Source organism: Oryzias latipes, chromosome 20, assembly GCF_002234675.1.
Source record: "Oryzias latipes chromosome 20, ASM223467v1".
NCBI lineage: Eukaryota > Metazoa > Chordata > Actinopteri > Beloniformes > Adrianichthyidae > Oryzias > Oryzias latipes.
In genome coordinates, this window is record NC_019878.2 from 781093 (window position 1) to 804293 (window position 23201).

The window sequence follows — 23201 nt, forward strand, 5'->3', positions numbered from 1 at the left end:
AGAGGATCTGGAGGAAAACGGAGATGGAAGCCTTGGGACTGTGGCCTGGGTCTCCACCTGTGAGACAGCCATGAATATGATCTCCTTGTGGTGTAACCCACCTCAGAACATCATTTACTGTAAAACCTTTGGACACCCAGCAGCTGTGGCAAAAACTAACTGAAGGAAGTGAAACTGTCACTGTGCCAGTTATGACTCTCCCACCTGCTCTAGTGAACCCCCCCCCCCCCCCCCCAGCATTAAACCAGATGACGCTCCTGTAGTAGACTGACGTTGAACAAATGGTGAAGGAGATTGTAGGTCTGCAGCAACAACAGCAGAAACCTGGAAAAAAGATGACACAGACCTGTCTGGCTTGTGGGCAGCCTCGTTACCTCGGGGATGGATCTTTCTGTTCATTTCTTTCATCAGTCTGGGGATGTAAAATAATTCTACTGCTCCCAAAAAGTATACCAGATCTGTGCAGCAGAAGGCCTTACCAGCCCCCAGGATTACATTTGCTGCCTTTGCTGTCACACCATTTTTTGACAGAGTTAAAGGCTGCATTCATGGTCACAAACACTCATCATGATAGATAGAACTCCTGATGTTCTCCTTCAATGTGAAAATATAATTGTAGAAATGTATTTTGTGAATACAGTTTTCGTACATTTTTATTATTGAATTGTTTATGGTAGTGTTTATAAAAAAAGCAAATATATTAAATACTTCCTCAATTCATTTTACATCTTTAAATTACTTGTATTAAGTTTTTGCATGTTTAAATCCTTCTGCCCTTTAATTGTAAATACGTGGTTGATTGAACAGTTGGATACATTTTGTACTAAATACTGTTTATTTGTTTATTGCATGTTAATATCAAACTAAAGCATGGTTGAAATTGAAATGAGCAACAGATCATGACTGTTATTTGGCACAAGCAAAGACAGGATAGAAGTAGAAAACTATAATTATAAAATGTCACTTTCAGCTTAACAAAGATAACATTTATGATACCATAACTTCTGACTGACCTCACTCTAACTGGGGTTCGAACTCGGTACAGCGTTACACACGCTACAATTTGATTGGCTGTCTGTATCACAGGTATATACGGCTGGCCACTCACTGTGAGGTGAGAGTGTTAACCACTACACCACCATGAAGTTGGTGTAGGAACCTGGATACTAAATTCATAAATGCAATAAATATAAACATACAAATGCAAAACAAACTGCTTAATCTGCAGTTCCATTAACAGCTGATTTATGGTTGACATTTCAGAAGGTGGCATTAGAACATTCCTGGAATTTGACTTTTGAATTGGCTTATTTCAATTGTTTGGAAGTAGCAGCTTTAGTCTTTGCCTCCGAATGGTAAATCTGTCCATTTCATTCCTAGAATAGCAGGTAACTGTTTTCATTGGTATTTTATTGTTTGGACATAGGACATGTAAGGAAACGTGTTGTTTTTATTATTATTGCTGAACACATGAGGTGATGTGAGACATTTTTATCCAGCCATATAACCCATTATTATCTACCTTTCATTTTCCATTAAGGAAATAGGTTATACCATAGGTTTAAGACATGATTATTTCTGTCAGAGAAACTAAAAGACTTTCTTTCTTTTCCTGAAGCAGGTATTTCATAAGCTAATCATATTCTGGATATGCATTTCCCTCACATCTTTATTTAGACACACATTCACTTAAAGATCTTGTAAAACAGTGTTTTTCTTGAAATCAAAGCACTGTGTGTCATTACTGTAATTGTCAAAGCTGTAGGCCTGTTCACTTGCTTGTAATAACTCCAGAAAATTATCATTCAGTGGCACTGTGGGCCCCTACTAATAAGCACCCATAAACACTCTCATTATAATGCATGTGGAACCCACGACCACTTCCCACTGAAAACCAACAGGAATACGATCTGGGATCCAGAGGCCTAATTCATCCCTTCAGCAGCGAGGGGCGAGTCTCAGCCGGCTAGCTGGGGGAGCATCATTTATGCTAACAGGGTCTGTAGAGACTAACGGGGGGAAATATCATTAACATAATGCTTCATTTACATACCAGTGCTGGCAGCCACACAAAGACACAGACATATGAATGCATACAAATATGAACTCATTTGGAGAACACAGCATTTCTTCTTCTTACACACATTTGCACATTCCATAAATGTGTACAGCAAAGTAGATTCAGGCTTCCTGCTTCAATAATTTAAAAAGAATCGATTTCTCTCCACACATCCTTGGAAACAGGCAAATGTGGGTGCAGCACACCCCTTTGCAGTCATTGTGAGGACTGCAGACAGCAGTGGGGGTTGGATGGAAGCTCGGTCCCAGCTCTTTGTTTGATGCCTGTGTGGCCTTGGCTTCATTTAATGAGCTGTAATGGCAGTCCAGAAGGATTCTATTAATCTGTGCATCCCTGTCTTCTTTATGACTATCCTCATCTTCCTCTAACCTAAATGTCGACAGAACTATGTTTTTCTTCTCCATTTGCTCAGTTCCTTCATCAGTCGATGCAGACTAAATCACAGGTATGTACATGACAGCAGGATAAAGCCAGAAGGGAAAATGGGATCATCTAATTGGACCAAAGCTGCATTTTATTGAGATTCCATCAGTATGTGCTTTCAAAGACCTAATTGTCCTCTTTCTCTTGTTACACATTTCACTTTTTGTTATCTAATAACAAAGAAGCTTCCACTAACCCCTTTTAAAAAAAAAAGACTGACTCACAGAAATGTAAACGGCACAGTGGCGCTCCATTATGAAAGGCCTCATTTCTGCAGCTGGCAGAGCAGGAGGGCAGAGAAAGGACAGGAAAAGAAAAGGGATGAATTCAGGCTTTCATTCACAGTAATCATTTCTCATAGTTTTTGGACCATAACATTTTTTTTAGGACCAGCACGGGGGCACCTCAAGGGACTGTGCTCTCCCCATTCCTGTTTACCCTGTACACATCACACTTCACCTACGACTCCCACCACTGTCATCTGCAGAAGTTCTCAGATGACAGTGCCATTGTGGGCTGTGTATCAGGGGGGGACGAGCAGGAGTACAGGGGGGTCATCACTGACTTTGTTAGCTGGTGTGAAAATAACCACCTGCTGCTAAACACCAGCAAGACAAAGGAGCTGATACTGGACTTCAGGAGGTCCTCACCATCACACTCACCGGTGAACATCCAGGGTTCAGACATTGAGGTCGTGGAAACATTTAAATACCTGGATGTTCTCCTGAACAACAGACACGGATGCTCTGTACAGGAGGGGTTGCACAGTAGAGTCCATGGAGGAGGTGGGGGACAGGAGGATGTTGGCTAAGCTAACATTAACACTACATAGTGTTAGCTAACAAGCTAACAATACATGCGTTAACTTCCTCTTTGGTTTTCCTTTCCTGAAGCTCCAACCTCAGCATCCTTTCACCAACATCATCACTGATCCTCCTCTCAACGTGTCCAACGTCTCCGTCTGCGTCCCTGCATTGATCTCCAGAACTTTTACATGATCTATTCCTCTGGTGGATTCATTCCTGATCCATCCTGGTCTGTCCCAAAGAGAACCTCAACATCTTCATCCCAACCAGCAGGTCACACAAACATTAAATCTCCATCCTTAATGATGGACATCCCCGTGTCTCACATTTTCCATCAACAGCAATGTTGCCTTTATTTGAAACAGTTTGTCGTCTGTTTTTCTGTCTTGCTTACATTTGTGCTTGATATACACTGACTACATGCTTATAAATGATTTTATTAATTTGTTGTTGAAAGAAATGGTCTGTTTGCTGAAAAAAAAGGTTGATAATCAGAGTTAATGGTACATATTTCTTGCATTGATCGTGATCTAAGAAACTACTTGTGGTGCAGCGGTAGGGCGGGCGACCCATGATCGTAAGATTGCAGGCTCGATTCCCGCCTTGCACGCCCATGTGTCGAAGTGTCCTTGGGCAAGACACTGAACGCCACCTTGCCTCTGGTGGGAGGTTGGCGCCAGTGTTTGGCAGCGGAGCCGCCACCAGTGTGTGAATGTGTGTGTGAATGGGACTGTGACTGTAAAGCGCTCTGGGCCTTCGTAAGAAGGTAGAAAGCGCTATAGAAGTATACGACATTTACTTTGTTTCTTTTAAACAAACTTTTGCATCATCATCAGGACAAAAACAAGCGGTAAGACGTAAACTTTCTTCCTAAAATGATGCAGTGCCCTTACCATAACTTACCACACTGTGTATCAAATTGTCTGCTTCTTGTGAAAAACGATTTAAATAAAATTAAAGTTTTAATAATTGATTTAACAGCTGATTACCTGCCTCCCCAAAGTGAAAAACTTGGCAACTGTCTGGTTGCACGACTCTCCAAGGTCTCTGCACATCCGTCAAGAGATGGTTTGACCTGTTCAGGCCTGCGTCTGCATGCGTGGACATCACATTATGGGTTAGATTACCACAGGAGGTCATTCTGCTGAACTGCATTTCTGTGACTACATGAGGATTAGTTCAAATGTGTGCTTCAGAGGTTAAGCAGCTTTTGCCACTAATGTTATCATGTGTAAAATTAAATTTGTAACGGATGAGAATCATGTCTAAAACCAGGATGAAAGGAAATGTTTTGTTTATGACCACTTTCATTTAGATCTCTTGGCTTAAACTGAGTGATGTATTTGTTAACATGATGTTTATGAGGGGATTAAATAATACCCACAGAGGGAAACTCATTACAATAGTAATGAATGACAGTAATGTATTTTTAATCTGACAAAGTATTGCTGGGCATTACTTTTTCATCTTCAGTCATGTTTTATTCATGACATCTTCAGTAATTCCTGTGTTACATGATTCCTTTTAAAAATGTAATTATTCAAAGCAGCAAAAGTATTAACAGATAAAAAATACTACTAAAAAATAATTGAGCCAAATGTCCGTACTTGTTACTTTTTATGAAAACTTAGTGGAGGAATTTTAACCTGATTTTTTGGACGATATGTTTGGCTCCAGTATTTTTTAATACATCATCACAGGTTTTCTACTTGTTTTCTGTTTTTTATTTTTTTTGTCAAATCATTAGTCCATAATTTTATTTCCACAAGACTAAACTAGAGAAAACTAAAATATGGCATTCTAAAAACTATCATTGACAGTTTAATCAACTTTTAGCAGATGGAGATTCTTACTTTTTATATCAGGTGACATATTCCTGACGTTGAGTCACAGTATCTGAGCTTAATAATGACTTCACCTTAAATTACGGGGTTGTACCTGATCTTCACAAAAGACTTTAAGACCAGGTGCCATGACTCAATTTCAGATCAGTGTTGAGAATCTTATTTGAAAAAGTAATTACCGTAATTTCCGGACTACAAGCCGCTACTTTTTTCCTGCGCTTCCAACCCTGCGGCTTATTCAGTGACGCGGCTAATTTATGGATTTAATTAGCGGCCGCCATGTACGTACTTTCGAACTCAGTGAATAGTTTGAATTCTTTATCTAACACCAAGCACAAGGCATTTATATTCAACACACCTCTAAGCAGCCAAACAGCATGGAGTTGACTTCAGGTCTTAGACACTTCAGTCATGGTTCAACAAAATGAAACACGCATGCCCGGCCGCATCCCAGAATCCTTTGGTGCCATTAGACCCAACATGCACCAGATCGCAAGCAATCGTTAAAAGCAGCGTAAAAAACTCCACCGTCACCAACGGGTTTGGAAAAGCCGGTTTGCTGCGTGACGGAGAGAACAGCGCATGGAGTGAATTTACACTCCATTTACGGTTTCTAAGGAAACCGTAAAAGCGGAATTTTGCTTTGAAAAGCTCACAGCCTCCGTGTGAGCTGGAGACATCTTCTCCTGCTGATTGAGCTGCGGGACCGATGGCAGTCTGAAGGCTCCCACACGTAACAACGCATCCGCCCCTCATACACAAAACGTACAGTATTAAGTCTGATTGCTTTGCACAGACACGATTTGCTCCGTCCACCGGCGCAACGGGGACGAAGTGCTCCTCCTTGAAGCCGCCCTGGCCAGAGGTGTCGGAGTAGATAGGAAGGGGAGACAAGGAGCGCGCGGGGCGGGAGCGGAGCGCAGAGGCGTCCGCGGAGTGCAGAGGCTTCTGAATTCTGACGCACGCGCCGCACTGAGGCGCGCGTATCACGCTGAGGCGCGCGCTTTTCAGTCGCCGCTGCTTTATTTTACCGGTGTGTTTTTTAACCAGCCCTGTTACTCCCATAACGCTGCCGCGACACAAGCGGAAGGAGAGCTTTACCCGTTCACCCCTCCATGCACTGCTGATACTTGCTCATTCTTAAACACGTACAACAGAATGGCGAGCCGGGCATTGGCCCGCCTTTAGCCCCTAAGACTCATGGGAAATGTGGAATCGCGGATTTAAATTTCCTCATCATAACTGAGGGATGTAATGTTGATTATATGGTTACTGTTTGTAATTTTATGTATGATACCTAGATTGTCAATAAGTAAAAAAAAAATGAAATAAAAACACCATAACTGAGGAACTTGTGAACAGAATAGAGGTCCATGCTGTTTGACAGATGTCGATACATTCAAATACATGAGCCAGAGGCAAAGTTGGAACCACCCACAATGTGCTAATGAATTGCACTCACTCTGGGATACTGGCCGTGATCTGTCAGGATGACAATATCGCCTAACACATGCGCGGCTTGTACTCTGACGCGGCTTGTGTATGTATAAAACTAATTAAACTCGTGAAAATGGGTGGGTGCGGCTTGTAATCGGGTGCGCTTTGTAGTCCGGAATTTACGGTAGTTATAGGTACTAGTTACATCCCCCAAAAGTAATTGAGTTGGTAACTCAGTTACTGCATTTTGCAAGTTATTACATGTAGCAAAGTAACTCCAGTTTTAATTTTTTGTTAAAATACGACAATAAATGTAATATTTTTCCTCAGCTGCCTGCAAACATAAAACAATAACTGTAGTACAATAATTCAATAAAAAGTGACACTTCTAGTATGCTGGTAGGTCTACTGATGACATGATAGAACTAAACCAGCACATGCTGGAGAGACTACGTCTCTCGGCCGGCCTGGGAACGTCTCGGGGTCCCACAGAGGAGGAAGTGGCCGCTGAGAGGGAAGTCTGGGCATCTTTGCTCATACTGCTTCCCCTGTGACCCGGTCCTGGAGGAGAGGAAGAAGATGATGGATAGTAAGAAAAGAAAGACTTGAAGTGTAAAAATGTATTTATCAAGGTTAACACATAAAGTTATGAGCTGTCAGAATCAGCGGATTCATGTTGATCATATGAGTGATCGAGGAGTTATGGTACGTCAAAGAGTAAATGTTTTTTAAATGTCGCTGGCAACATCTCTGCACTCAGAAAGGTTCATCAATCTTACCAGAGACATTGCATCAAAATTCCATTTGTAATCTTCTATTGCTGGATCTAACAAGACAAAAAACACCAAAGGGAAATGGAGATCCCATTATCTTAAAGCAGCTACAACGAGTTCTTGCCTTGGTGGTGAGAACCTGGGTGAATGAGCATGATCCTGCTGTCAGGCGTACTGCTGCTATATACACCAACACATGGAAAGAAGCAGCAACCACCATCTCAAGGGTCTGTGGTTCTGGTTCACCACCCAAAGCATCAAACACAACAAAGACCAATTGTGTGCCTGATCATTGAGATCATTTAGAATTAGTTTTTGTTATCAGAATCAGAATCCTTATTGTCTGGGGCCGGGGGTCGTCTGCCCACGGCCGGTGTTTCGCCCCTGGCCAGTAGTTGGCGCATGGCCTGGCCTCCCAGGGGTCGATGTTGCATTCACAGCAGGGGTTAAAGGGTTCACTTGGGTGGGTTTATTTTATTATTATTTATTTATTTTCATTTATTTTTATTTATTTATTCTGGGGGGGGGGGCGGTGTGCTAGTCCTTAGGGAGGTCAGGGCATGAATGGTGGGGCTGGACCTCCTGCCCCTCCATTTTGGCACCGGGCCCCTTCTTTGCTGGCTGTCTCTCAGCGCTAAGAGGCTCTGGGCTGGCTTGCCGCCTCCTGACTGCCTGGCCGCCCTGGGGGTCCGGTCGCTCTGGGAAGCCTTTTTCCCCCGGTTGTGCCCATCCGCCTGCTCTTCCCCGCTCTCACCCAAACAAATGTTGCACATAGGGCTCCAGGAACTGGATGGGTGGGGTATACTGGCGGTGCTCACTGGGGGTGTCTCTCTCTGGGGTCGCGTCGGCGCCTGCCTTCCATTCCACTTTTACTTGCATGTTAGACACCCTGATTCATCTAGGGCCTTGTGGGGAGGGTCTAGTGGAGGGGGGCACGGTGAAACATCCGTGCTCATCTTTCAATGGTCCCCCCCACAATTTAACTTCCACTTTAGACACACACACTGCATGCTAGCAGCACACACACAGCAAATACACACCACTCACAGAGGGACCCCGGGGTGGGGGGGGCTCTGTGGCTTGGCAGCGGTGGGGCCCCCCACACTGGAGACCTCCTATTTTACCTGCAGCACACACACAGCACACCCACACCTCCATACATGGGTGGGGTCGGGAGGGGGGGCGGTCTTCGCCCGCCTGGTCCTCTCAGGGCGGCCGGGCTTGTGGGTATACTGTCGGCTACGGTAATTGGTCGGGCATGCGCCGCTGGGGGGTCGGTCGGCCGGAGGGGGTTACAGCGATTGTGAGTATGTGTGCGAGAGTGCATGAGTGGGACGGACCTGGGGGCTGGCTCGCTGGGATCCTCTGGGGCTTTCCATCCCCATCACAGAGGGGGGAGGGCATTAAGGGGGTTGGGGAGGGGGGCTCAGATAATATGGCGGGGGAGGAGGGTTGTAGTGGGTAGGGTTATGGGGGGTGGCTGTGGGTGTGCGGCGGTCTCTGGGTTTCTCGGGTCGGGTGCCGGGGCTGGCTCGCGGAGACGGGGCGCCGGTTGGGTGGTGGGCGGCTCATGGGTTCTCGGAGCCCTGGCTTCGTCCTTGGCCCCTTGTCTCGGTGTCCGCCATTGGACAGAACAAGTTATAAAAAAATAAAATAAAAGAATCTTTATTGTCATTGTACATAATACAACAAAATTGTAGCCTTGGAGTGGTGATACTATACATTTAAATCAAATTATGTACAATAAAAATAAAGTATAAAAATAGAGTAAGATGGAGTACAATAAAGTGCAGCATAAATTATTAGTGTGTGGACGTGGATGAAAATAAGCAGCTGGTACAAAAATCTTCTGTTTATCCGATACTTAAATCTAGGGTCACTGATTTCCACCAAAAGATGACCGTGAACGATGTGTGAGGTTTAACTTCACACAGAAGGACAAAGAGCAGTTATTAAAAACTTTAACTCCCAACGGACAGCAGATTACTGCATTGTTAGACACGGGCAGTTTTATCACACAAGGAAAGCAGAGTTTAATACCAGTGTGCAAAAATACTGTGTCCATGGTGATGAATACTAGTACCTGAAAACAGACAATTGTTTTCTTTGATTGTTTATTGTAAAAACATCAATGGCAACTCTCGTTACAGTACAGTTTTGTGTTATTTTTTGAGGTCATAGGGCATTGGAGATCCGGCGGGACTCTGACATTATGAGACGCTTTTGTCAACACACACAACTGCAAGTAATTGTAACTGTCTTTAAAATATAGAAATAAATTAAGAGCAGAAGGCAAACACATTGATAGAATGTATATATAAAAAGGAACAGATCTATTTAGTATCATGTGTGGGTATTGAGGAAAAAAGAACATGCTAGAAACATGTTGACCACTCACATTTTGTGAAATATCAGAACATGTGATCAGAAGAGATGACTGGAGCTGGAAGGAAAAAGGCCTTTTTCTAAACTTGTGCCGTGGTGTTCAGTGGAAACCCTGATATTTTTGCCAAATGACTTTTCTTCTCAAGGGAAATGTTGCTTTGCAGTTTAAAAGGTTCCATCCTCCTTCAGTCCTCTTTCCTGGAAACTCGGCTCTGAAATGTCAGCTGCTTTGTTGGTGTCTGAATATGCATCATCACTTTATGATTTTCTCCTCATTTCAGAGTGAACAAAAGAAAATACAGGATGATTAAAATGTGTTTTTGGTGTGTGTCGTTTTTTTTTCACTGCCAGTAAAAAGTTCAATAAATGACAGTGACCACAAAAAAGCCTCAAGTAGGAATTAGATTGATAATTACGGTTTTGCAGACTAAAAATGCCCTTGATGTGGTATTTTGACCTGTTCTTACTCTCTGGCACAACAGCTAAAATACTTGTTTTAAAGAGAAAGGAGCTCAGGCTCAACCAAAATGTTTAATGCCCATCCATGCAGCGACAAAGAGGGAAAAAGTTGCTTCACCATGTGAAAATAACAACTCACATGTCATCACTTGACAGTTCCTGTCCCTCTTTCTCTTTTCACAGGTGTTCAGGATGAAGGCAGGGCATCATGACACACCTGCTTCTCATTAGTCCTCCAGAATTAAGGACCAGTTTCTCCACTGTCATCTCGTCAGTTCATCTGCTTACCTTGAGTGGTACTGAGCCCATCTCTCGGCTGATTTCAGTTTCTGATCTCCTGTTTTTGCCTCCGCTCTTCGGTCTTCCCTGAACTCACCTACCTGCTGTGCTGTCCCTGCGCCCTGGAAAACCCACTACCTGTTCTGGACTCAAAATGTCTCTATTACAATAACTGTATTGTTGTTTTCACCATCGAGCCATTGTCTTCCCTTTGACCATGACATCCTAATTTAAAGTAAGATATTGGCAGTAGGGTTGCCAGGTAGGTTTTTATTTTTTTTACAGTAGTTTAGTTACAACTGCTTACTGTCACTTAAAAAAAGACAAAAACATGCTGTATTTGTAAAAGACGAATGTCTGGCAGTTAAAAAATGTCCAGCTATATACTGTAATTTTTACAGTAAGTTTCACATTTATGAATTTTATTTCTCTTTTATTTTTCTCTTATCCGTAGTAATCATTCATGTTCTGCTGTTAAAAAACATAAAATGCTTTAATGATTTGACAAACTGCATGCTTTTTTTTGAACATAGGACATAGAACATAGACCTAATGTTTCTACTAAGGGTGCTCCGATTGATCGGTCGCCGATCATAATCGGCCGATTATAGCTTTGAGATGTTTGATCGGCCGTCTCTATAAAGGCCGATCCAGAAAAGCCGATCAGATGACGCAAAACTCGCGAGACGATTTTTTTACGCGCTGCTAAAAATGGCTTCACCGGTCTGGCAATTCTACGTGGTGTGCGAAAAAGATAATACATTAGCAATCTGCAACGTGTGTACCAAGCAAATCCCACGAGGCGGAAAGCACGCAAAACAAAAAGCCGCTTTCCCGCTCTCGCACAAGCAGCACGCACCTACCTCTGTGCACCGTGTACAAGTGTTGATAGCGAACGACTTTTTAGCATAGCAGGGAATATTATTGATGAGAAGAGGAACAAGCTGTCAGCCAAAAATGCAGAGATGCTTATATTTATAAAGAAAAATCTGCCATTGATGCTTAAGAAGTAAGCTTTGGGCAATATAATAATCTCTATCCCCCCTTTCTCTTTTTCTACCTCTCTCTACCTCCCTAAATGCCCACAAAATCTGAATGAGTATCTCAGAAAGCTGTTATAGATATACAGATATGGAAGTTGTTAGTTATTAGAATGTTTTGTTGCTGTGCACTTTACTACCTGTGCTCCTTGAAATGGTCTTTTACAATAACCAATGTCTGACTGACTTAAAACAATATTTTGGCTATAGCCTTTTTTGTTGCAGTTTTAAAAGTAGCCTAAAGCTAAATTTAAAGACTCAGATGTTATGTCTTATCTTATTTTATTTATATATTCTCCAGGAAAGTTGTATTAGTCAAGTCCTAAGTTGTTCCTAATAACCAAACACATGCTGCTAAGTTAATTTGTTGGAAATGTTGCTTCCAAATAAATACACAGTTGTCAATTCATGATGCGTTGTCTTCTCTTAATTGTAATACTTAATGTGCATTGTTGTTAAATATTGTTTAAAAAATTATGCTACATGATAAATAGAAGGCTTCAAATAGACCCTGTAATCGGTGATCGGTATCGGTATCGGGTGATACAGCTTCCAGCAATCGGGGATCGGTGATCGGCCCCAAAAATCCTGATCGGAGCACCCCTAGTTTTTACATGAGCAACTTGGCATTTATCAGATCTGATAAAGCAATTCCAGTCCACATTGCTGCCACATATGTGTATGTAGCAGCTGGGTAATATATAAGATGATCTTCTAAACATGCTTTTATTATTGTTATGGTGATTATGAAGCGCCTGTTCGCTCATTATTTTATTTTTAATCTGTGTGGTCAGTGCCTTCTTTGTGAAGGCGTTTTTATGATATTTTACCACATATTTATTTTAATTCAAATTAGACTGTTTACGAGTGTTTTCCCACCCTCGGCTGGGGTGTTTGGGTCTATACTGACACCCCTGCCAATAGGAGGACAGGGCAGACGGCGCCTTCTGGTTTCTCTTTATTCTGGTTTCTCTTTATTTTTTTTATTTATTTTTTTATTTTCCACTGGTGTTTGTCTTTGTGTATTTTATTGCGCGGGGCTAATTTAATGTATTTTATTGTATTTTATTTCATTTGTTTTTGTTTTTATGTACAGCACCTTGAGCTATCTTTCTCGTCATGAGAGGTGCTATATCAATAAAATTAATTTGAATTGGAATTTTGTGCCGGGACAGAGCTGGAAGAAGGGTTAGGGGAGAAGGCTAACACGCACTAACAACATTTGGCATTTATTTTGTTGGGACACGACTGGAAACACAAATCCACGTGATTGTTTGGTGTTTCTAAGGACCGAGCGACATTTCTGCTTTGAAAAGCTCACACACCGCCCCAAAGCCAGTGTGTGCTCTGCTCGGAGACACGGTTGTACCGAGAGACCCAGTTCTCCTAAGTTCGGCAGCTCGGATGTGAGTCTGAAACCTCCCACACTTAACAAAGCATCCTCCCCTCAAACATAAAGCTATAAGTCCTGCTGCTCTGCTCAGAGACACGGTTCACTCGGCGCCCCCTGGGAGGAGCATCCTTGAGGTAGAAGGGGCTGGCGGGCAAGTAGCCCGCGGGGCGGGACAAGGGTGGAGCACAGAGGCGTCCACGCATCGCATGGGGGCGTCCGTGGAGCAGCTGGTCGGTCCTGTTTGAGCTCCAAAGCTTTCTCTGGGGTTAAACACCGTCTATGCATGACGTTAAACCAGAGCAGTAGTGATCAGAATGAACCGTTTACATGAACAACGCTCGGATCAACAATCAGCATAACCTACCTATCTACATCGGAAAGAAATTTTGATCCAAACAAGTCTGATCGGGGCAGAGTTTTCCGAACGTAATATGATCAGGCGTTCTGTACGATTACTTTTGTCCATGTAAACCCAGCTGGTGTTTGACAAAAACGCTTCCCTCATTTCTGAGGACAGTTAAAATACCTTTTGACAATTTTAAAGCTGAGCTACGAATTAAAAGATTTTGAATTGTTTTCTTTTGAATTATTATGGGTTGATTGAAAGGGAAAAAACATTTACTAAATTTAGGTTCTGACGTTTTCTTAAAAGTCCTAACTACAGTTGTAGTTTACTACAATAAATAAAGAATTCTGAGCGTCTCAATTTTTGTTTCCTTTGATGTGATTGATTTCTTTCAAGCTTTAAAATATAACTGAATACTGCAATGAAAAAATTACAAACACAGATACATCAAACTAATTTCAGATGTTAGTACACTAATTAGAATGTAAAGAAAAATGAACAAAGATCTTGAAAATGATGGAATCTTCTTGACAGTTAAAATACTCATAAAATACTTTTTTACAGTACATTGGATGCCTTAAATATAATGTTTATCATTTAAAGTCAAGAAGAGGTTGTTTTGTTGTCTGAAGAAGTGGGGTTAAGCAAATTTATATAATCCCAACCCTATTGTCTTATGTCTTTACATGTATATTTTTGCAAAATTGCCATAATCTCACCGTGTCAGATAAAGAAATGATAGAATCCTCCTTTGTTAAGAGTCTCAGGACTGTCATAGTCAAACAAACTTGGGAATTGTTTGACAATGTTGAGTGCAACAGTCAGACATTTTGATATGCCTGGATTCTTGTCATGTTTTCTCATCCCTTCAACAAGTATGTACATCTTTTACATCAATCAGGAGGAATTGACCTTCTTCCATTTGGAACTGCATGGTGTAACTTACTTGGTATTGGGTTCTAAGGAACACTAAATGGTTCCGTTTAAGTGCTTGTAGCTGATGGGGCAGCTGGTATGCTGTAAGAGGAATTAGTTAGTGAGACAGTATCAGTAGCTCATCTGATTAAAAAAAGTACACATGAAATCATCTTTAAACGCAACTTATGCATCCTCAAAGAAAATAACAATATCACCAATATCAACCTGTCTTCAGGCTGTAAAGCAGCTTGCGATTCTAAATTGGAGAATAAATCTGACTAATCCACTCCAGGTATTTAAGATCCTCTTTGCTCTCCGCACTCCAGCCAAAAAACGTTTGCAACAGTTGGTCAATTTTTACTTCAGAACAACCTGGAAGTACTTCAGAGATGATCATCAGCACTTCCTCTCCAGAAGAACTGGCCATTATCCTAAAGCGGTAAAAGAGTGGTGAGGAGCAAGTACTGGCAGTCCACACGAGGCACACATGGGCAAAGGATAATTATACAACAGGTCTTCCGGACCCCCACAACAAATTTGTGTAGCTGTTTGAGAGGGACAATGAAGGCCGTGATCAATAGGAGGAAAAGACTTCTGTCTTTCTGTAAAGAAGTTGACAGAATGTCCCTGAACAAGAATGGCCTTGTTTGCCTCATCACTTTGTTCAAGTGCAGCAAGCATATTTTTCTTGAGTCTGGTACCTTTTACAGTTGTGTCATGATGATTCACGGCTGAGATGTGAAACAGCCTTTCTAATGTTGTCATTGTCATCTGATAGAAAAAAGACAACAACAACAACAACGGATGGAAACGTACTGCTTGAAGAAGCTGATGCCTCTCAGGTGGAGCAGAGCACAGGTTCTTAAAGTTGTAAAGTGACCTTGCACAGCTCTTAAACAATGTGTTGTTGCTCTCAAATCTGCATGTTCAAAGATGAATGAACAGCCAAAACGTGACTGTTAGCTCTGGATAATGGTTAACATGGTAATGTTTTGGCCTCAAAGGGAAGTCAGAAATCAGTTTAAAAATACACTTAGTTCTATATGATCACTTTCAAGTACTGTATTTTCATGACCATAGGGCGCACCGGGTTATAGGACCTGGTCTCAGTTAAGGGGCATTTTTCAGTCTTTGACACATACAAAAGGTGCAGCGGGTGTTAAGGCGCGGGCACGTTAATGCCCCGTTCAGACCCTCAGAGCCTCCAGGGAGGGTTAAAAAAAGAACCAGTCTCTGTTCTTTTAGAGGAAACCTTTTTGTTTTACTATTCTCCCTAACTGGGTAGCACAATCTGAATGCCCCCCCCCCTTGTTCCTCACACGGGTGCGTCTGCTTTCCTCCTTCCTACACACGCGCTAGCGAAGAGACTGCTTAAGCACACACACAAACACTACTACTTTGATCTAACTTAATTATTTGCTTCAGTTAAGATAAATCTTTTTTTTAGTTAAGTGAGCTTAAAAATAACGTAGTTATCAGACAGTTATTTTACTTTTATTTTCATTAATTCAGTTAGGTGGGTGCAACTTTGGTGCTGCTGTTAGATCGGCACTGCAAGGAATTGTGGGATACCATTCCCTTTGCCTGTCTGGACGGATTTGGGTTTAAGTGTGGGTTTTTGACCAAATGTATTTTTTAGCTGTTTTACTGTGTTTTGTTTAGTTTTTTACCCTGTCATGTTTAATTCTTTCTGCACCATGAGTGAGAGGGAGGAAGAGAATGAGGCGTTTATATAGCAGCACCAGTGCACCAGGATGAAAAAAAACGGAATTTACAGTCAGTCATGATAATTAAAAGCATGATATATTTTGTAAATCCACACTGTATCATTTATTTTAATTTTATAAAAATGAGATAATCTGGAGCCTCTAAATTAGACACATGAGAGTTTAAGAAGTACAATAAATTAAGATGAAAAACTGTATAGTTCCAGGGTTAAGTCCTCAGTTTTGACGCTCCTGCAGCTCTCCTCGTTATCCAACGATTCAATAAAAATCCACAGTCCAAAAGTAAAAGAGAAAAATCTTTAATTCCTTTTCTTCAGGTTGAAAAATGAACAATAATCCACAGTGAACTTAAGGGAAAACTGAATAAATATAAAGAAAATATGCTAATTAACGAGAAGAACTTAGCGAGGTCAAAAAACTGTTTGACTCCATTCCAAAATTGAGACCGACGTGCATCTGCTGCGTGACCACCAGTGAACTACCGAGTCAACCCCCGGCTCCCCCTACTGGCTGTAAACTGAATAACACACTAAACGCAAAATGGTCATCTCTGGCATTAAGGCGTCTACAAAAACCTTTGATTTAATTGGAGTAAGATGACATTTAGTTAGATAAATATGTAAATTTGAGTTGAATAAACAATTACTTAGTTGGATAGACATAATAAATTAGGTTGAATAAATTTAACTCAATTACTTGTTACCAATTGAATCAATTCATTTAAGTTTTATAAGTTGTATATATATACATCACAATGAGGATTGGAAATAAGATCAGAATCTCATGCGTTTACTTTGTCCGTACTTTTTCTCCAAGCAGAAACTCTTTCTTTTGCTGATGATGCAGCCGTATTACTTGTTTGATGGTCGTATAATCTTCATACGTCGTCATTAAAATGTTAGACTCCGTCTCACTAAAGTATGGCGCTCTCTTTTGTTCTCCACGTGTTTCCATGGTGACTCTGGAAATCGGCAATCCATTGAGAATGTCTTTATGTACTTGCCGCGCACTTACTCATATCCGGTCTTTTGGAATCGACATACCCGGAGTAAGCAACTTCAGGCGAATTTCAGCCAGAGTTCAGGGTTAAAGTCAGGGTAGTTTAAACATGCTTTCTGGAATACCCCCCAGGGCTTCAGCCATTTTGTAAACAATGTTGTGGGGACCCGGGACCCGCCCATGGCCACTAAGACTCATGGGAAGGGTTGATTTCCACACCATGAGTTAAAAAGCTGTGAAGAGAAGTGAGGGTCATGTTGTTACAGGGTTTGTGTGTGTTCTAAAGGAATTGGGCTTCAATGCTGTAAATAAGCAAATTAATGTTCACCATCCCCCCCAACCCCCCTTCCTGCACCTGTTAGGGGTTATGACCAATGAGTTATATTGCTAGAGGAGACACGCCCGCTTGGGAAGCCAGGCCAATGGTAGCGGAGCACGATGCCATCTTGGTCATGTCGTCGGTGCCCACACGACAATGCTTTCTAAACCCTTTGGTGGCATCTGAGGCTGCATTTACACTGCAGGTCTTGATGCCCAAATCCGATTTTCTGACTATATCAGATTTTTTTTTTTTTTGACGACCCGCTTACATCATCTTTTAAAAGTGACCCGTATCCGATTTTTGCATTGCAGACTATATAATGCTGAAACTATCAAACGTAGACGTTTCTTAGGACTATGTAGCAGCATTTCCGCCTTCCGCAGACCTCCACTTTTGTGTGACTGCGGTTGTCATGGAGGCAATGCAGCAACACCTTAGGCGCTCCAGGATGAGGCAGGCAGACGAGAGGGGATGCACGGGAGAGGAAAAAGAAGGACTGCTCAGCCGGCTTATGTGCTCTCTCTGAGTTTTGAACGAGGAAGTGTTTGCAGCCGTTGTGCTGTCCTAACAGTTTGATCAAAGCAAAGAAACAAACGGCTTCTAGCCTGTTCCAGAGCAACGGTGTCCTGCTTGATTAGTTTCCGTTTGCATCCTGACCGGATACGGACCGTAAATACCGGTTTCCGACTACGGTCTGAAGCCCGAGGCTGAAAGGTAAGATGCTCATCGGGCTCCAGCTGTCCTGGAACAGCAAATCAGCGCACAAAAACACCTTAATAAGTCATGTGATCTCAGTTGGTGGTGTCCTGAGTTGTCGTCACTAACGTACGACATGCATTTACTGGGGAATATCCGATTTGTCTGCTTACATGACACACCAAATGCACGTATCCGATCCGATTTATTTCCACATGGGATGTGGAATGAGGCCTGAATCCAATTTAAGAAAATCGGAATCCATGCGCTTTTGTCCTGCTAAGATGTTCACCGGTCATATGGTAAATGGTAAATTATCAGTCTATTAATAATAATAATAACAATAATAAATCAATTATAAGTCAACAATAAGTCCAATAGTCAACACTAGATTAACCCTAAAAAACAAAGAAAACAATATATTTACTGATTCATGTGAGTGATCAATATGTATAACACAGATGGTATGGTGTCGGGCTTCAAGCGAACAGTCTGGGCAGTCTTATCAAAATCTGGTACCACAAAATGTTTTGAACATAGCCAGACTGTATTACTAGTTGGTACCACAGTGATCCATCTGGATTAGCTCTTTATATTGCTAAGCTCCACTTTTTCCTTAAGTTTGAATCCATTAGAAACCTGCAAGAAAAGTTCAGTCACTGAGTCAGAAATGTATAAATCTATATTACTATAATAGTCTAGTCCTAGTATGCTGTATATAGGATTAACAAAATAAAGTTTACATTGATGTTGACAGCAAATTATACGTACATCATGCCTACATGTTGATAATAATAGCCCTGCAGCATCATCCATGTCAACATGTGTTCTATTAATGAGGTCCCTGCAGCTTCAAAAGAAAAGAATTATAGTACTTACCTGTGAAATGTTCTGCCTTCCTTCTTTGCGCACTCATTTCTCCGATTTTGGCAGTTGAAACCTGTACAATGAACTGGTATCGTGCAAAAAATGTGTTCACATGCATGCACTGCAGCAGTGACTTGACCTCACCAAGATGGCGGTGCTCTCCTCCCATGAGGAATCACGTGATGTCTCCTCTAGCAATTGAACTCATTGGTTATGACATATTCGGGACACAGGCAGCCTTCCATTGCAGCCAGTTAAATGGCGGCTTCATTCTCACCATCGCGCCTATCTCATGCCACCTTCTTCTACGCCCCCGACTCCACATTATGCGTACCGCCTCATAGGGCGCCTCCTACAGTTTGGAGAAAATGTAAGACTTTTAAGTGCACCTTATGGTGGTGAAAATACAGTAGCTACTCTGTCCAAAAGAAATGGATGGTGCAAATATGAACTCAAACAGACGCTGCTGCAAGACAAGCTAGCATACAATAATGTCAATTTAGAAAGTCTTTGTCTCACGAGCCATCAGACTGCACAACAAACTGTCTTAGCACCAGGGAGATTTTACCATCTTATTTCATTTGATCAGGCTAAAATGTTCTGGGAAACTTGATTTTAGGTAATTGTTCCTATTTGATTTTTATCCTTTTATCTCTTTTATCTATTAATTGTGTTTTTATTTTTTTTCGGAAGGATTGTTCTTTTTAGCTGTGGGCAGTTGGCCACTTGAAATTACCATCGGGATTAATAAAGTCCATCTATTTGTCTAATGCAGTGTTTTTCAACCAGTGTGCCGTGGGAGATGATCAAGTGTGCCGTGTGAAATTGCCCTCATTAACTGATCAAAAACATTTCCCATCTCCAGGATTCAGCTCTGTGTTCATCCAAACAGGCCCTGATAAAACACTGAGGAGTTAGGAAAATAAAAGATCGTAAAATACTTTTTCTTTGCGTTTATTTTATTTTATTAAAGACATTTTAATAAGAATGACGCGATTCAGCTGCACCTTCGGCTGTATTTGGGAAAAGTCCCGTCGCTTTAACTGTCTCCACCAATCATTCTTGAGGGGCTTAATCACATGTCATCGGTCTGACCAATCAGAAGTGCTTAAAGTCTTCACTTCCTTGTCCCGATTTAGCTCGTAAAGTCGCTCAGTTCTAACAGAAATACCAGCTAAAGCTCGTCTTTAGCGGTGTAGCTTTCCACAGAATCCGGTATCAGACTGGAACAAGTGAACAAAACAATGAAGCTCCGAAAAGCGATCTTCGGCCGTTTCATGCACTACATCTCCCATGATGCATTGGGTTGTGAGAGTGACAGCGCATACGGAGATCTGTTGTTAAACGTCTTGAAACCAACGAACACACATCAAACTGTTTTTAAATCTTCTGACTTAACTTTTATTGCATCTTTTAGAAAAAACAGCTGCAGTTTCCAGCTTTTTCTGCAACAATTATCTCAAAAATGCATGTGAGATTGTGGAGGGAGGGGCTGTAGATCAATACAGGCTATGAGTTTCTCCTTTTTTTAAATTTTTGGATGCTGGTGTGCCGCGGGATTTTTTTTAAGGTTAAAGTGTGCCGTGGCTCAGGAAAGGTTGAAAAACGCTGGTCTAATGTGTCTCCAAAAAGCACTGGTAGGATTTTCATTAAGCATCACTTCAGGACTGCATGGCCTCCAAGTGTTTCACTGCATGAATTAACCTTGCGTAGCTCATTATTAACATCATTGTTGCGGAACCTGAATTTATTTAGTCTTCAATTTAGTTATGAATACTGTTGTAAATACAAGCAGTATGATGTAAATCGGTGGTTCTCAAACTTTCTTCAGTGATGTACCCCCTTAGAAATATATTTTTAGTGAAGTACCCCCTGACACGGGCAAAACATTTTTGGAAGAAAAAAGAGGTACAGTGCTGTAAAGTCAGATTTATTCAACCCAAACAACAGTGAACCTGACAAAAACATTCATATGGCAAACATTGCATGTACAATCAAAAACGAAAAACAGAAGACGTTGACCACCAGAAGGCATAAAACCAGTTAAAACTCAAATGTGCAAAATGCTGCTAATAATAAATAAAATAAAAAATATACATGAATAACAAAAATCTGTTCACAGAAATAAATCTATAACTTAATAATAAATAAATAATATTTAGTTTACAAAATAAATTAACTTAATAAATAAAGATTTGCTCAAAAATAATAATTAATGTTAACTCTTTAAGGATAAAAAAAGAAGATAGCATTTGAATCACTTTGCATTGAACATTTGACTTGAATTGAACAACATGTAACAGGCATTGATTTATGAACAGGAAAAAAATGTACTCAATACAATTCAATGACAAATATGTGCTTGCACCTCACTGAGGATTTTTGTCATTCTTGGTGGCAAGGAGGCAACTGCAGTGATCAAGCTCTTCTCCAGGCACCGTCTGTTTCTTTGCTTCGTTTTGATCAGCATCATTGCTGAGAAGGAGGCCTCACATAAATATGTGGATGCAAACGGTAACAGCTGCTCCAAAGCTTTCTGTCCCAGCTCAGGGTGCTCCTGCCTCTCACACAGCCAAAACTGTGTGAGAGTGGATACACCAAACTTCATCTGCAGGCCACGATCAGATGCTACTTCCATCAGTTTTTCCTGATGAGTGACAGGAAGCTTGCTTCTGTTTGCTTCAGACAAGAGAAATGGGTTTCTCACCCAATCCAGCTGCACAGATTTCTCATCCATGTCAGGAAAGTAGGAGTGAAAACCACTGATCAAGTTAGCCAAATGTCCCACTATGACTAACTTCACCGGAGCTGTCGCCACATCTTCATTTGAGAGAAACACATCCAACTGAGGAAAGCAGGTGAAATCCTCCTGATCACATGCCCTTTTCCACATCTCTGCTTTCTTCAGGAAACCACCCACCTTGTCATACAGGTTCAGGATGCTGGTGTCCTTGCCCTGCAGGGACATGTTCAGTTCACTCAGTTTCCTGAATATATCTGCCAGATAGCAAAGCTTTGCAAGCCAGTCCGTGTTCTCAAACATGGTGGCATGGGGAGATCCGTGCTCTGTCAGGAAGGTGTGCACTTCAGCTCGCAACTCAAATAGCCTGCTCATTACTCTCCCACGGGACAGCCAGCGAACTTCAGTATGCAGGAGCAGTTCTGTGTGTTCAGCTCCCGTATTTTCACAGAGGCTGCGGAACAAACGTGCATTAAGTGGCCTTGACCTGATAAAGTTTATAACTTTAATGCTGTCCATCAAAACATCGTGCAACACAGGGCTCATTGTCTTGGATGCTAGCGCTTCCCTGTGTATCACACAGTGCGTCCACTTGATGTCGGGATTTTCTTTTTTAATCCGTGCTATGAGGCCTTTCGCGCTGCCCGTCATTGATGCAGCCGCATCTGTGCAGACGGTGCTGCAGGATTTCCAGCTGATAGCGTTTCTGGTGAAAAACATGTTAACGACATTAAAAATGTCCTCTCCGGTTGTTCGCCCCTCCATTTCTTTGCAGAATAGAATGTGTTCACAGATGTCGTCCGTGTCAATGTATCTCACAAATGCAAGAAGTTGCGCATGTCCACTCACATCTGTGGATTCATCCAGCTGCAGTGAAAATGAGTCTCCAAGTTTCCCCACAACTTGTTCGATAATGTCTGTGCCCATGGTATCTATTCTGCGGCAAACGGTGTCATTGGACAGAGGCACAGTTTTGAATGTATCCGCTGATTTTTTGTCCAGCATAGTTTCGGCCAATACCACAGCGGCGGGGAGCAGTAGGTCTTCCGCTATGGTGAAGGGTTTTTTGGCTTTAGCAACAAGCAAATACACCGCGTAAGAAGCCTCCAGGGCTTTGGCTGATGTAGTGGAGACTTTTCGCATTGTGGCTTGGGATGACTTGAACTCAGAAAGTTTTCTCCTAAAGAACTCTGGTGCCTTACCAACGTGACATCCATGTTTTGTGGTGAGATGCCGCTGTAGGTGTGCCGGCTTCATGCTAGCGTTGGCTGACTTCTCCCCGCAAAAAAAACACAGTGCCTGGGGTGGGTCAGAGCTCATGGACGTAAATCCCATTAAAACATAATCTTCATTGGACTTTCTGGACTTCATCGCCTCTTGTTTTGTTTTCTTTTTCACTTGTCCATCTGTACTTTCAGCAGCATGGCTGCTGCGCTTTAACCACGCCTCCATAGTTACAGCGTTATGGTCACGACAGGTCGTTGATGAGTGCGTGCCGTCAGTGGGTCAAACTAACTTGGTGTGTGTGTGTGGGAGGGGGGGCGCAGTTTTATTTCAAAGGATATTGAAACTAATTACTGAATATATAATTCAGTGCATAAACGCATATTTATATTTTATCGAACTTTTTACAAAATTATTTTTCTCAAGATTTATTATTAGGATGA

At 41.8% G+C, this 23201-nt stretch overlaps 1 protein-coding gene across 1 annotated transcript in view; it reads right to left on the bottom strand.

Annotated features, from left to right (window-relative positions):
- Positions 1-22716, bottom strand: part of LOC111946694 (SCAN domain-containing protein 3-like) — a 49382-nt gene extending 26666 nt beyond the window's left edge. The window contains exons 1-2 of the mRNA XM_023950422.1: positions 22384-22716; positions 21308-21750 (exon numbers count right to left, since the gene is read on the bottom strand). Coding sequence (XP_023806190.1) covers positions 21308-21750; positions 22384-22677 — 737 coding nt within the window. The 5' untranslated portion in view covers positions 22678-22716. The remainder of the gene's footprint in view (positions 1-21307; positions 21751-22383) is intronic.
- Positions 22717-23201: the final 485 nt, after the last annotated feature.